At 39.7% G+C, this 13,378-nt stretch overlaps 1 protein-coding gene across 2 annotated transcripts in view; it reads left to right on the top strand.

Annotated features, from left to right (window-relative positions):
- The window catches only part of PTDSS1 (phosphatidylserine synthase 1), a 32,405-nt gene that overhangs the window by 767 nt on the left and 18,260 nt on the right, over positions 1–13,378 (top strand). For both annotated transcript variants that reach the window (XM_054814594.1, XM_054814593.1), the window contains exons 2-5: positions 4,867–4,958; positions 6,512–6,556; positions 8,766–8,890; positions 12,161–12,319. In XM_054814594.1, the coding sequence (XP_054670569.1) occupies positions 4,867–4,958; positions 6,512–6,556; positions 8,766–8,890; positions 12,161–12,319 (421 nt within the window). The remainder of the gene's footprint in view (positions 1–4,866; positions 4,959–6,511; positions 6,557–8,765; positions 8,891–12,160; positions 12,320–13,378) is intronic.

Below are 13,378 nucleotides of genomic sequence, written 5' to 3'. Positions count from 1 at the left end.
AGTGTTCAGCGGACAGGAGTGACTATTCTGTGTCATCATTTTTACACAACGTACTTTGAGGCTGGTCACACGTTGGCTTAGGCCCTGGTACTGATAGGCTTTGCCACATCCTTTCCCCACCACAGGAACAGCACTGTGGACTTCACTACTGCAGTCGTTCATGCAAATAAAGCTAAGAATGGAGACAGTTATTTTCAGGAGCCTTATTTGTAAACAAAGGGTATAGCAGTGCAGTCTGAAGGGCATCTTGCAGTATTTTTCTAAGTTGTGCATGCTTTTTATTGCCTCCTACTGAATGGGGCTGTGAAGATGATAACATAATCCTCCTTTCAGCTAAATCGTGCAGTCTTTGGGCAAACAGTGGTTCCTGAGAGGTTTTGGCTAAGTTGTGCATCATGTTTTGGGCTCATTTACGCTTTTGTGACATTGTAGGTGCACAATCACAGGTTTCAGTGGTCTTACTGATTAAACTCTGCATTGGACAGAACATCATTATTTGTCCCTAGGCCTGATGTACAAGTCAATGCGTAATCTTTTATCATCTTCTAAGAATCCAAACCTATAGTTTTTATCAGCTATGAAAATAATGGTCAAGCCTGGGTTGAGCTGAGAAAGGAGCATAAGGAAACATGAAATAGTGTAGCTGCAAATGGTCCGAGGCATGCCTTTTCTTGTTTCAAGTTGTATATGGCCCAAAGGAAGATATTTTTGGTGAACGCATCCCTTGATCTGCTTGGGTAACAAGATGTAACTAAGCTAAGGTAGAATGTCCCAGGGATCCCTTCAAAACTGTGACATCAGAGACATGTTTCTGTGCTTTCATACGTTGCTTAATTAGAAAACTTTGTTACAAGTGCTCCTCTTGTCCTGTCTCTCCCCATCTGATCACTTTTCTCACTATTGTGGGCTAATTTGGGTCAAACTTGTGAGTTACTAAGGGATTCTCATCCAAACATCATTCTGAAGGATTAATGGAATTGATTGCTTATCTTTGGGGGAGGAAAAGAATTTTGCCATTAAGTCTTTTGAGCAGGGGATGAGCCAAGCAGCAATTTCAGAACTATGGAGTCTTCTAGGCCCAGAGAATATTCCTTCACTTCCGAGATGTTTGTGTGCATTTTTCCAAGAGGATTGCTAGCTTTTCTTTCCATTTGTCTTGCTAGCTTTTTAACTCTGACTTCAATTTAATTTTCTTTCCCCGTCTGTCTCTGCTCTGCCTCACTTCCTGTGTTTAAATACCCATTGACTTCTATTTAACTCTCCTCTGTTTCTCCTCTTCTCAGGTTGTGGAAGCTACTCTGATTTTTATTTTTTTATTTTTTCCCCTCCCCTTCTGCTATTGCCAAGTATCGCAGGAGTTTCCTGTATCTTCTGGGTGATACCAGAGTGCTGCTTCTTGCTTTATTTGTGACACTGCCCAAACCATGTGTACTCTTTGAGAAACTGGGCGGGGGGAGGAAGGAGATGGTTCCCCACATGCTTGCAGTATGTGCTCCCAGGTCTGGTCTTTCTATTCCCATCAGCTTATTGCATTGGATCTCGTATTTCTACCTCCTGGGTACAAGGTGCTGTAGACTTCCCAGTAAGGTGTGACAAGTGATTCTTTGCTTCCTCTGTGCTGTCAACTGTTCCGTAGCTCTACTGGTCAATTTATTAAGCAGGGGATTTTCCATGATACATTCATACTGATGTTGTTAAGTAAAAGTTATTTTTTCAGGAACTTCAGCATAGGCAGAGGAAATTCTGCTTCCCTTAAAGTCTTTCTTGTCTCTTCTATAATTGCTTTATGTCAGAAGTATGTGATGGTTCAGATGAACTTAGAAAATGCTTTTCCCTTGCATGTACCAAGCCATAACATGGGGTCTCCCTTGGGATCACTGAAAGTAGTTGATACCGTCTTTGAACTGACATATAAAGGTGAAGCTGAACTTCAGATAGCAGTAATCTTCAGGTAGCAATAATAAGAATTCAGAAAAAGAAATGTGTTTAACTTCTCCATGTTAAAGTGGGGAGTAGAGAGTATTCTGGTTTTTAAAGTACAACCTTCTAGTGCTTCTGACAATGGCTGCAGCTGCCTTGGTTATTTCCTGCCAGAGACAGGCTCCTCTGCTTCCAGGCTGTGGCCTGGAGTGGAGGCGTGGGGTGGCTCTAGCTTTCCCTGTCCTCTTCCTCCCTAGAGAGAGGGATATGGCCTTCTCTGAGCCTGGAGGCAACCAGCAGGAGGGCAGGTGGGTGCTCCAGGGGATATTTCGTGGAGGCATCAACAGGACTGAGGAAAGTGATGCATTGGTAGCTTCTGGTGTGAAGTTGCAGGGGTTTATGGAAGCAGGAGTAGGACCTATGAGGATGTAGGGCTGTTGTCGTTCACATCCTTTGATTAATGGAGTTGATTAAACTGGATTATTTTGCATTTAGTTTGATTTGGGGAGTTTAGGGAAGATTCTTTTTTTCCCAAACACACTCTAAATTTAGTGTCCTAGCTATTTTTTCCTCAGTTGAGTATCCTCATTTATTTTTATTCATTATGTAATAACTTAGTAGTTTACATTTTCATAATGTGCCAGTGTAATGTAGTGCTCTGGAGCACGGAGAAGAGCAGGAGAGAGGAAAAGGTTATGCAGTTATTATATGCTTTGGGTTTTTTATTATTTCTTCTTCAAAAAGCTACAGAATTGAAAAATGCGCTGGTAAAGTGGGTTTAAATTGAGAGAATTTTCATCTGTCCTCCCACGCAAGTATTAGAAACCTTTTTTTTTGCTGCATGAATGTTTATATTTCAAAGTCAGCATCAAAGTTCTTAAGGCTAAGTGAGGAGATGATTTAGCACATTTTCCTGATTGTTGTGACTGTGTCTTTCCTCCAACAGTTATTTTGCTTCCCTGTTTCTTTTGGCATTCCCCAAAATAGTTCTTCCAGGCAAACACTATAATTTTTATCCTAACTAGTGCACAGTAGCAAGTTTCTTGCTCCCACCTGTTTTTACCTGCTGCTGGCAAGAAGATGGGATGCCTATCCCTTTTGAAAGATATCTGCAAGCCAGAATGAAATGCAGTTTTAACACTGCATACAACATCTTGTTGATTTTTGGGGGAAGTGGTGCCAACATGACTAGGACAGCTTTCCTGGAGCTGGGTAGTAACCAGAATCCTGATATGCAAAGGTGAGGACCCTTCAGCCTAGTCGGTGCCACAATTAAGTGATGTGATCACAGTGTCTTTCACTTCTTTCTTGGTCATGTTGAATTGTACACTGATGTGACTCTAGTAATCTGTTCCCTCTTAAAAAAAAAAAAAAAAATTCCCCCACTTGATGGCACCAGTGACAGCATGTGCGTGTGTGTTACTTGCATATGTTAAAACAGGAATATGGTTTTGTTTGTCTGAGCCATTGGAGCCTGAGGCTGTGGAACGCACTGGATGGCATGAGGGTCTTGAGATTGCCAAGGGTGCCAGAGTTAAGTTCTGAAATTTGGGGTTCGTAGCTGGTGTTAAGTGTCAGCCTGTGCAGCATGGCTACTGGAAAATGACTGGTAAATCTGTACTGAGCTGGTTTAAAAAAATGCTGTGGAGAGCCCCTAAGGCCTGCAGAGAAACCATTCATGTTTAATGTACTTTTTCCTGCCATATGGTTAAACTAACACAGTCCTTAAATGCCTCACAATGATGGAATTCTACTGTGGAGCTGTTAAGGTTCAATTTTGAGGGAAAGGGAAATAATTTGGCAAAGTGATAACTATTTTATAAGTGCAGCAAGTATCTAATATGGAGCGCACTTATACTGTCACAGATTCTTTACTGAACCATCCAGAAATGTGACAGATGCTCTGCCAGGAAGAACTTTAGAGGGATGAAGTTTGCTGGGACTTTTTTGGTATCGTGGGTTGGGAATACATAAAGCAATATATTTAAATTGATAAACTGATCCTAAGTATCTGAAAATTACCCAGATAGTAAAACTTTAGTTTGAGTTGTAGTGAGTGATACGTTATGAAATATTAGCTGTGCATATTATGATAGTCTGAAGTTTGTTTCTATTTGTATTACTGAAGTATCCTAGAAGCTGACTGCTCGTTAGAAGACTTGGGTGGGCTTTTTTTTGTTGCTGCTGTATGTTATACTCTACCTGCCTGAAAAGAAAGAGCAACTCAGTCCAGTTTGCCTTGGCATTCCAAACTGAATTCTTAGGTGTCTCTTCTGGCCATAATATGACAGTGGCACAAATAATACCTAGTATTTTACTCAGAGCTTTGGGTTAATAGATCTAAAAGCAAGTTGGTATTTTCCCCTGATTCTTTTAAGTTTTGCTATTTCTCCGCTATAGATGAGTTCTAAGCTGTGTAATTGTTATTTCCAAAGGCTGATTTTTATAATTATTTCTCCTCTCTCTGCACTCGCCTCAGGCATTTGGCATTGGGAACGGGCCAAGAGAGGTGAAGGGGACTGCGAGCAGCACCAAAACAGCAGAGGGAAACCTAGGAATTGCATCCAGACTTTCTGAGTTTTTGGTCTAGGTCTCTACTTGATGTGTAAAAGTACTTTTGATGATATTTCTGTGAACATTAAAGCAGGAAGATTTTTTTTCACCTTGTGTTGAATTTAGTCATTGCTTCTGCATTGACTTCTAACAATGCTTAGGGCTTGCATGTATTGATTATATGTTTAACTTTCTTGTGAGAAAGGGATACCCAGAAATGCAGAGTGAAAATCATTCAGTGCAGTTACTATCTTGATTTGTTATATAACCAGCATACTTATTTCTTACATTTATTTCCGTGTAGTCTTTATTTAACTAATATGGTATCTTCAGAACCTTTTGACTTCATCTTTATAACATACTTTAACACTTTGATGTTGTCTGTCTCTTCAGGGATGATTCTGTCCCAGAGGATAATATTTGGAGGGGTATCCTGTCTGTGATTTTCTTCTTTCTAATCATCAGTGTTCTAGCTTTTCCTAATGGTGAGTAAGATTTATACTGTTTGTACTTCACTTTTTGTAATGTGTGAATTTCTCTTTATTGCCTCTATATTTATTTTGATTTTTATTAAATTACTACTTTTAAATGTATTTTTTTCTTTACTCTTTTGAATTCCTTTATGTTAAGGAACAGTCTAAAAATGGGTTGCAATCATACTGAGCAGAGATAAATGTAAAATGCAAGTTATTTATAGCTTCTCTGTATCCAACAAGGAAGTCTGGTTTTCCAAATCAGTGTCTCTATTTGCAGGTGCGCAGTTGCAGCTCAGATTGCTAGGTAATGATGCTGCCAAATCCTTAAATTATGTTTAAAAGGAGTCTGCCTCAGTGTGTTTTAACAGAAGTGTCATTTTACAAATTCTCAGAGATATCTCACCTTAACACAAGCTAGTGATAGTTAGAAATGGTCAAAATCACATTACAATGTAAAACTACAGTTGCTCAGTAGAAATTTAAGTTGGACAAAAGTTTTGGTAGTTGTGTGAGGAGCAGAAAGTGCAAGAAGGTAAAAACACTTGTGTGACACTTAATTCTGTGGAGGAAATGCTGTGTTCCTGGTGTGTGTGTGTATGTTTGGTTTTTTAAAATCTATTTATTTATTTTTAATTTTTACTTATTACTGTCAGCAAGAACATAATTCTTGGGTTGAGTCTAAACTGTCTCGAGATTGGCAGTGTTCAGGAAAAAAACAACAGTGATTGTGCTCAGGGCAGCTTTGTAGTTCAGAGTTGGGATGTATTTTTCTCATATTTTTAAAATCATTAATCCATACTTTTCACAAAGCACTCCCTGAAAAAACTGAGTGCCAGAGAAAAATGAGCTACGGTGGTGAAAGCCATCCACAGTGTGTGCTGAAAATACTTGTTCAGCCACTTCTTGCTACCTAAATGTATGATTCATGTTTAGATGTTTTCCAGTTTCACCAGACTTACCTTCTCTGCCCCTCACATTAAGTGAGGGGTTTTTAATCTAGTAAAGTCAGTTTAATCACTGGTTCTAAGGTAAATAATATCAACACTGCTAAAGAGCATAGGTATCTTACTTCTTGTCAGATATATGATACTCAGTTTGGAAGTTTTAGGAGGCCTGTTTGCTAACATTTCTTGGTCATCTGAAGGCTAAGCACCATGTTTCTATGCTAACACACAGAAATTTGTATTTGATGACTTTACTGGGAGCAAGCCATGTGTGAGCTGTCTGGTCTAGAAACCAGATCAAGAGATCCTCAGGTGATGCCTGAGATATGGTGTCCACTGAGCGAACAGCATATTTCTGTTCTGCAAACAACCCCATAAAAATAATTGAAAGTTTTGTCTACACCCTTCTAATTAGCAGTCTCCTTTTCCTCTCTGAAATCTGCTGTTACCATTGTGGTTTTTTTAACATAGAGCACCAACTTTTGGGTATATTACATAGTTTGATGGAGAACCGATCTGTGCTCGTGCCAAATCCAAATTTTTGAGATATACTCAAAAATAGATTATGTGTTTCTTATTGATGTGTCTTCTAATAGGTTTTTTGTTTACTGTCGACAGGACCCTTTACACGTCCCCACCCTGCAATATGGAGAATGGTTTTTGGTAAGTTGCGTTTCTGACTTTTTCAGTGATTCTTCAGGACTGGCCATTTTAACTTTCAGATGAATGGAATTGTCATGAAACAATTGTTCATTAAACTTGCATAAATGTCACTTCGCTCCGACTTCTGAGCAGTTGCTTTTAATCTGTTCTTTATTACATTTGGGAATGTCATTGTAGTTACTATGTGTCAGGATGCTGTAAATTAAATCACCAGAAAGGGATCCATTCATTCTGATGCTCTGTGTTAATCATGTTTTGTGTTTGTGATTCCTAATCTACTTCACCCGCACCCTTTCTACTGCTGTCTCTTCCCACCCGAAAAAGGTTTGTTGTTTATACCTAGCGTATATAGTATCCGACTTCTAACTAAATCCAGTTTAGTAGAGTGCTTCTTCTCATTACTGGCAAAATATGCTACTGCTTCATATGTTTATTAAATTGAATCATTGTATAGTTTAACATTTATTAATATTCATAATGTGTATAGTCATATTCTTAACTTATAATTTCAGCAAAAACACCTGTAAATATTAGTTGCATTCATAGTTTGGAAAATAATTGTATTAACTACAGAACTTAATGCGTGAAATCTCGTTCCTTAAACATCTGAATTACATAGCAAAACATAAGGAATTTTATTTCAAAATAATTCAGGGTTCACAGAGCATATCCTAGACTTTAAGCACATTTGCAGAGAATTAGACACATTTGATTTAAAATCTGAACTGTTTCTTTTTACGGGGACTGAATGTTTCTCTCTTCCCGTCACTTTATATAGCTAAAAATAAGTAGCCTCCCAAAGTAGCTGATTACTCATCTGTTGACATTGAGAGGATACTGCTGATTAGATAGTACTTGTTAAAGAATCCGTCTCCTTGTGAAGTTTAGGAAACAAAGATACTACTGCTCATTTCATGTTTTCGAAATGTAAATTAAAAGGTCATTCTCAATGTTGATACTGTCAGAGCTTGGCCCCCTGTACTTTTGGGAGAAGGCTGCATGCAAAATCAAGAGCAACTTTTTTCCCGTGTAATTCTGGCACACCTTATTTAGCTGTGCTTGAGGTATCAGACCTATTCAATAGATGAAAGGCAGGAGGAGCATGTCCTCAACATTTCAGGATGCACCCTCGCCTGCAGGCTGTACTACTTGTAGTAGTTTGGCATCTGTTTACCTGATGTGTTTTTAGGAGGCACTGCAGAGGACAGTATATACACTTTCTGTTATTGTGTGTGTACTTGAATGGAAGTTGTTCTCTAGCAGACACTGGGGATCAATAACATGTGAGTTCTGGTTATAGTTTAAAATATCTTTTTAGAATTCCTATAGTTTATTTTGGATGGTAGATACTAAATTTATTCACATTAATCTTTCTGCCTTCCATGCAATTGCTGCAGGATGCAAGTAAGTTTGAGTGCTAGACTATGTAAATGGTGTTAGTGTTTGTATGTCTCTTCCAAATGCGGTCTTAGATATCTGTGAACTTGTGAATAATGTAAAGATACGCTCCCAACAGAAGCTTCATCTATATGCAGATCTACACTTCGGACTCTTCTTACAAGTTTTTCTTTTTTTAAAATAATCCATATTCAGACATCGGAAGGAGAGAGGCTGTAGTCCCAAATGCAGTAGTGTTTCATAATTTATAATGGTGTGAAAACAAATAGTAATTGTCTTTAAAAGCTTCCAACAGCAAATTTTCCTGCTCACGAGTAATTCAAACATGCATTAGTTTATAACTACTCTTTATTGCCAGCATAGCTCAGAATTGCCAGGTGGAATTATTAAATTGATCTTTATGTTGAAATCTGCATATAGGACCTGCATTAGTGAGACCAAGAATACTTAAAGCAAAGGGACAGAGTTAATCCAATCCTGGGGTCCTAAGGTATCTCTTACTAAAGAGCTTCCTGATCACAGCCTTGTACTACTCCTGTCTAAACTGATTAGACTCATTTTGTTTTGATTGGGTTCATGCAGTCGAGCATATATCACTTGAAACAGGAGGTGGTATGAAGGGCTGATGCACAGAGATTACCATCTGACTTGAGTCTCTTAAGCTTTTTTGCATGTAGCCACTGTATGTAGAAAACTGATTTGTGCAAACTAGGCATGTATAGAGCAACAGTTTGAAAGCGGCTTTTTTGACTCTCTGTGTACCAAGGAGTTTTGTGAGTGAACGTGATTTTAAAGCTGAGTCTTTTTGCAGGTCTCAGTGTGCTCTATTTTCTGTTCCTGGTGTTCGTGCTCTTCCTTAACTTTGAGCAGGTAAAAGCAGTGATGTACTGGCTGGATCCTAATCTTCGATATGCCACAAGGGAAGCAGATATTATGGTATGTATCCATGGCACTTTATTGGACATTTTGGCTACTTTAGCCATGTTTTACATGAGTGGGAAGGGATAAATCTGAATTTGCTGGCATGAACAGTGCAAATTTGTGCCTATACTTGACAGAGTCAACGAGCCTTTTTTATCAACTATTTCTTTACATTGAAATCAATTGGTGTGAGAAACAGTCTTCTCTGTATTTTTTTCTAATGCAGATATTCAGATGAGCATGCAGTCTGGAGTGTGAGATGTGTTTGCACTGGAGTGGCTTTGGATTCCTTTAAATAATAGATATGAGCCTGGATACTGAAAATAGAGTTAGCAAGGTAGTATCTACATGAGGCCTGCGTGATATGTGTCCCCCAGATCAGTTTTTTTGGTGCTGCAATGCTGCAGTCAAAGAACTTTGGTCTTGCCTTACTGCTATGAGCTTAGTACATGACTGGCATGCTACTGAGTATGTGAAAATCCAGGTACAGCAGCTGCAGGGCTCTGCTGCCTTCCAGCTAAGCACTGGTGGTGTTACCATTGGGAAATGACTTCCATAGACCATGATTTGGAATGGCATGGAAAGCCAGGCTTGTTCTTCTACAGCTTGCAAAGAGTTTTCAATACATAGAAGGTTCCCCTTCAGGTGAGGCCACTAGCACGGGGAGTTGAAATGTAGTAAAAGGAGACCTGGGAGAAGTATGTGAGGTATGTTGGGAGGCAGGCAGAAGAGGGTGTGAGCAGTTGAGCACCAAGCAGAAGAGGGTTACTGCATGGAAAGGCAAGACTTGCCGGTCTAGTCCTCTTCACTGTTGCATCAAATTACTGCCCACCACCTGACCAGCATGCCTTCCTTGCCCTTGGGTTTGCGCACCTGCGCGCCGTGGGCACCATAGTAGGTGCTGTTATCAGACTCGTGCCTCAAAAGTAAGGAAATACACTAATTATCTTAGCCAAATAGCAATTTCCTGCATATGTGAACTACTGCACAGCACTAATCGGCAGTGGCTGCAAACTCCTGCCCTGTAGCTGTCACGAGGGAATGGAAATATTTACAGTGCAGTAGGCTTATGTTAGTTGATGGATAGTGAGGGCTGCATGCAGCCTCCTTACCTGGAAAACTATAGAAGCTTCAGGCCTTGCACCTCAGCTGATCAGCAGTATGTGCTGTGCAGCCCCAGCACCCAGAGCTGGGCTGTGGATTTCTGTTCCACAGGAGACATGCAGTGGTGGCGAGGCGCAGGCAGCCTGCTGTTAAGGTGGTGGGAGGACACATTGCTAAGTGGAGCATGAGAGTTAGTGATGTTGCTGAGCAACAAAAGGGAGCTGACATGAGGAGTCTGTTGGTAAGTCAGATTCACCTGGCACTCCTGTCATTTAAGTCAGAAATAAATAGATTCAAGTCAGTGGAGGACTAGTATTACTACTGGCACAGAACCACAGTACAGCAGATTTCCTGACTGTAGCACTCAGCAGAAACTTAGTCTGTACTACTTTGCAATCTTGATACTGTCACGTAAAGTTGGAGTAAATTTTTAAAGTGCAACTATAATGAAGACTGCAGCTTGGTGTCTTGTGCAGGGCTGGCAAAGTTGCTTGAGTATAAAAGAAAGTTCAACACATTTCACTGTATGACTGGCAGAGCTGCAGCTGGAAAGATAAGAGGGGAAGATGGCCTAGTAAAAATAAAAACCAAAACAGTAAGAGTTTCAGTAAAGCTGAAAAAAATTTACTTTTGGACTAACCTCATTGTGCTCACTCATGATAGAATTTCAGATATCGTGGCATAGCTAGGGACTTGCGCGTTCCATTGTGTATTCAGTACTTCTCATGCTTTTGTTAGGAAATGAAACACAATGGCTATAAGACTTTGTGGGTGTGTAGATCAAGGTGCCAAAGTGAAAATTCAACTCAGAGTTTTGAGATTTGAACCTGGATGTTTTTCTGCATATATGTATGAGGAGAAGGAAGCAGAAATATGGAAGGAAGCTCTAGTGTGTGTGGATTTGTCCACCATTCTGCCAAGGTGTTCCCAGTTGTACTGGGAATACAGCAAATGAGCCAGTTTCAGATCTCTTTGGGTATGTGCACTGATGCTGCAGCTTTGCCATCCTTAGGAAGGGTGGTGCATCTTTCTCTGACTGACCAGCAGCCCTGGCCTGTGTGAGAAGCGGTACCATGCTTTCACTTCAGGGAGCACCAGCAGTAAGGGCTACTTAGATTTTCATAGTGGGACTTAACTACCTCCTGATAGGGAGAATGAGAGACAGGAGAAGTATTTGTGTGAAATTGTGCATTCTTTTCTTTATGGAGACAGGGATTTAAATCTTTCTTTGCCATCCCCTTTGCAACTTGATCATGGTTCATTTGTGCAGGATTAGCAATAGCTCTGGCCTGAAAGAGAATCCTTTCTTAATTCAGCAGCACTGAGCAGTGCTGTGTTGTCACCTGCAGGTGGCAATGTATATTTTAGGAGGGATTTTTTTAAAAATGTGCATACTCAGTGAGGAGACAGAACCCCACAGATGCAGTCTCATGACAGCACACAGATTTGTCTTTTTTTTAACTGGGCAATGATTTCTAGCACTTGCTCTACAACATTATGAACACATTTCCTTTGTTATTGATGACTAGAATATTAATTAATATTCTTAAGGATTCTGCCACTCATCTGTGACAGAACAGTTGCAAGTTCCCTTTGATATTTTTTTTTTCCTTTCAGCCCTGTGACTGAACTTTCTCAATATGAATGTTTTCTGGGAAATTGCTTTATTGAGGAAAATAAGACACTCAAATGAACATTGATAAGATACTCAAATGAACTTTGAAATGAGTAACATAACATCACAAACTGGTGAGGTTTAGCCACTGATGAGTCACATCTGAACACCAGACAGCATGAAAATTGGGAAAGGTGGTTATTTCAAATCAAGACCCCAAAGAAAAGCAAATAACTATTTTCTGGAGTATGGTTTGCTGGTTTTATTATTATTGATTTTATTGCTCCTGCTGTTCCTCTGTCACGTAAAAAATACACACTCCTTCAGGAACCAAGGTCTGTTCTATTTCTCTTTAAATTACACCTGTACTTTGATGACACTGAGTCTTAATACTGAAAGTTTGCCTTCAGAGTTTAGAAGGATAAAAAGTGTAATAATGCATATTTTAATATCCTTGTAATTTCACGCTTGTTACATTGGATAGAAAGAAGTTTCTTCATTCTAGTGTTTCTGAAGTTGCCTGTTCACTGAGGTTTTTTGTTGGGTTTATTTCTTTTCATTAACAGGAGTATGCTGTGAACTGTCATGTTATCACCTGGGAGAGAATCCTCAGCCACTTTGATATATTTGCTTTTGGGCATTTCTGGGGCTGGGCTATGAAGGCTTTGCTGATCCGCAGCTATGGGCTGTGCTGGACTATTAGCATCACCTGGGAACTCACTGAGGTAGGCCACACATTTATCTTAATTAAGCAAATGTATGAGACTTGAATTGTTCTGGGGGGGAAGTATGAATGTTACTAGAAGGATGACTCACTAGTTCTCAGTATAGATTTACATTTTAAGCCTTAAAAACCAGATGCTGAGCAATTGGTGCAGTTGCATTAGTGGACAACAGCAAGCTAGGGTTTAGGTAAGTGACTTACTACTACTTGAATAGGAGGGAAGTCTAGGCCAGCCTACTGATGCCATCCATGTTTTTCTGCTGTTATGGAAGTCCACACTCGTGCTACTTCAGATGTTGACTACTATTCCCTGTACAGAGCAATTCTTCTTTTTCACCTTGCAGTATCTGTAATCTATTGTTATGATTCCCGTACCCCAAATACAACAGTATTAGGTATTGTGTATAGTCATGCATACTGTACAGTGAAATGGAGTTGAGGGATCCCTGAGGAAGGCGCAAGGACCCATGAGGAGAAGCCCATATGGAATGGCAAGACACCATTCGGTGTGTTTTCTGTTGTGAGGCCTGAGTGCATAGCCCTTCTTTTGTTAAATTGTACCCCATGAGCCTAGTTTGTTCACATTCGCTGACGTAAAAATGTGATTGTTACTAGACCTGGATCAAAGCTAGTTCACACGCAGTGCAGTCCCCTGCACCATGGTTTGGAGAACCACTGACTTGTTTTTGTTATCGAGCTTTACCGCAGTTCTCCCAAGCACATGCTTATGTCATTTGACCGTTGGCACTTTTAAATCCTGTTCTGGAAAAATAAACACAGATGCTTGATACTTGACTTGATTCAGTCAGTTGACTGTTGCTTGAACTGCTGGTCCTTATTGTTAGATCTGGTTTAAGAATTCAAGCTGATTAATTGCTACTTTAAATATTTATTCATTTGCATGTAACCTAGTGCTTGATTAATAGAATATATATCACCTAAAATCCAAGGATATATTTCTATAAAAATGAGTTTAATTTCATTATATTCTTTGATTGGACAATTCAGAGAGGAAAAAAAAACAATGTTTATCAGCTTCTGGGACAGCGTAGTCTAACCT

Source organism: Grus americana, chromosome 2 (genome assembly GCF_028858705.1).
Source record: "Grus americana isolate bGruAme1 chromosome 2, bGruAme1.mat, whole genome shotgun sequence".
Classification (NCBI taxonomy): Eukaryota; Metazoa; Chordata; class Aves; order Gruiformes; family Gruidae; genus Grus; species Grus americana.
The sequence above is the reverse complement of the archived record's forward strand: the minus strand, read 5'-3'. Positions and strand labels throughout refer to the sequence as shown.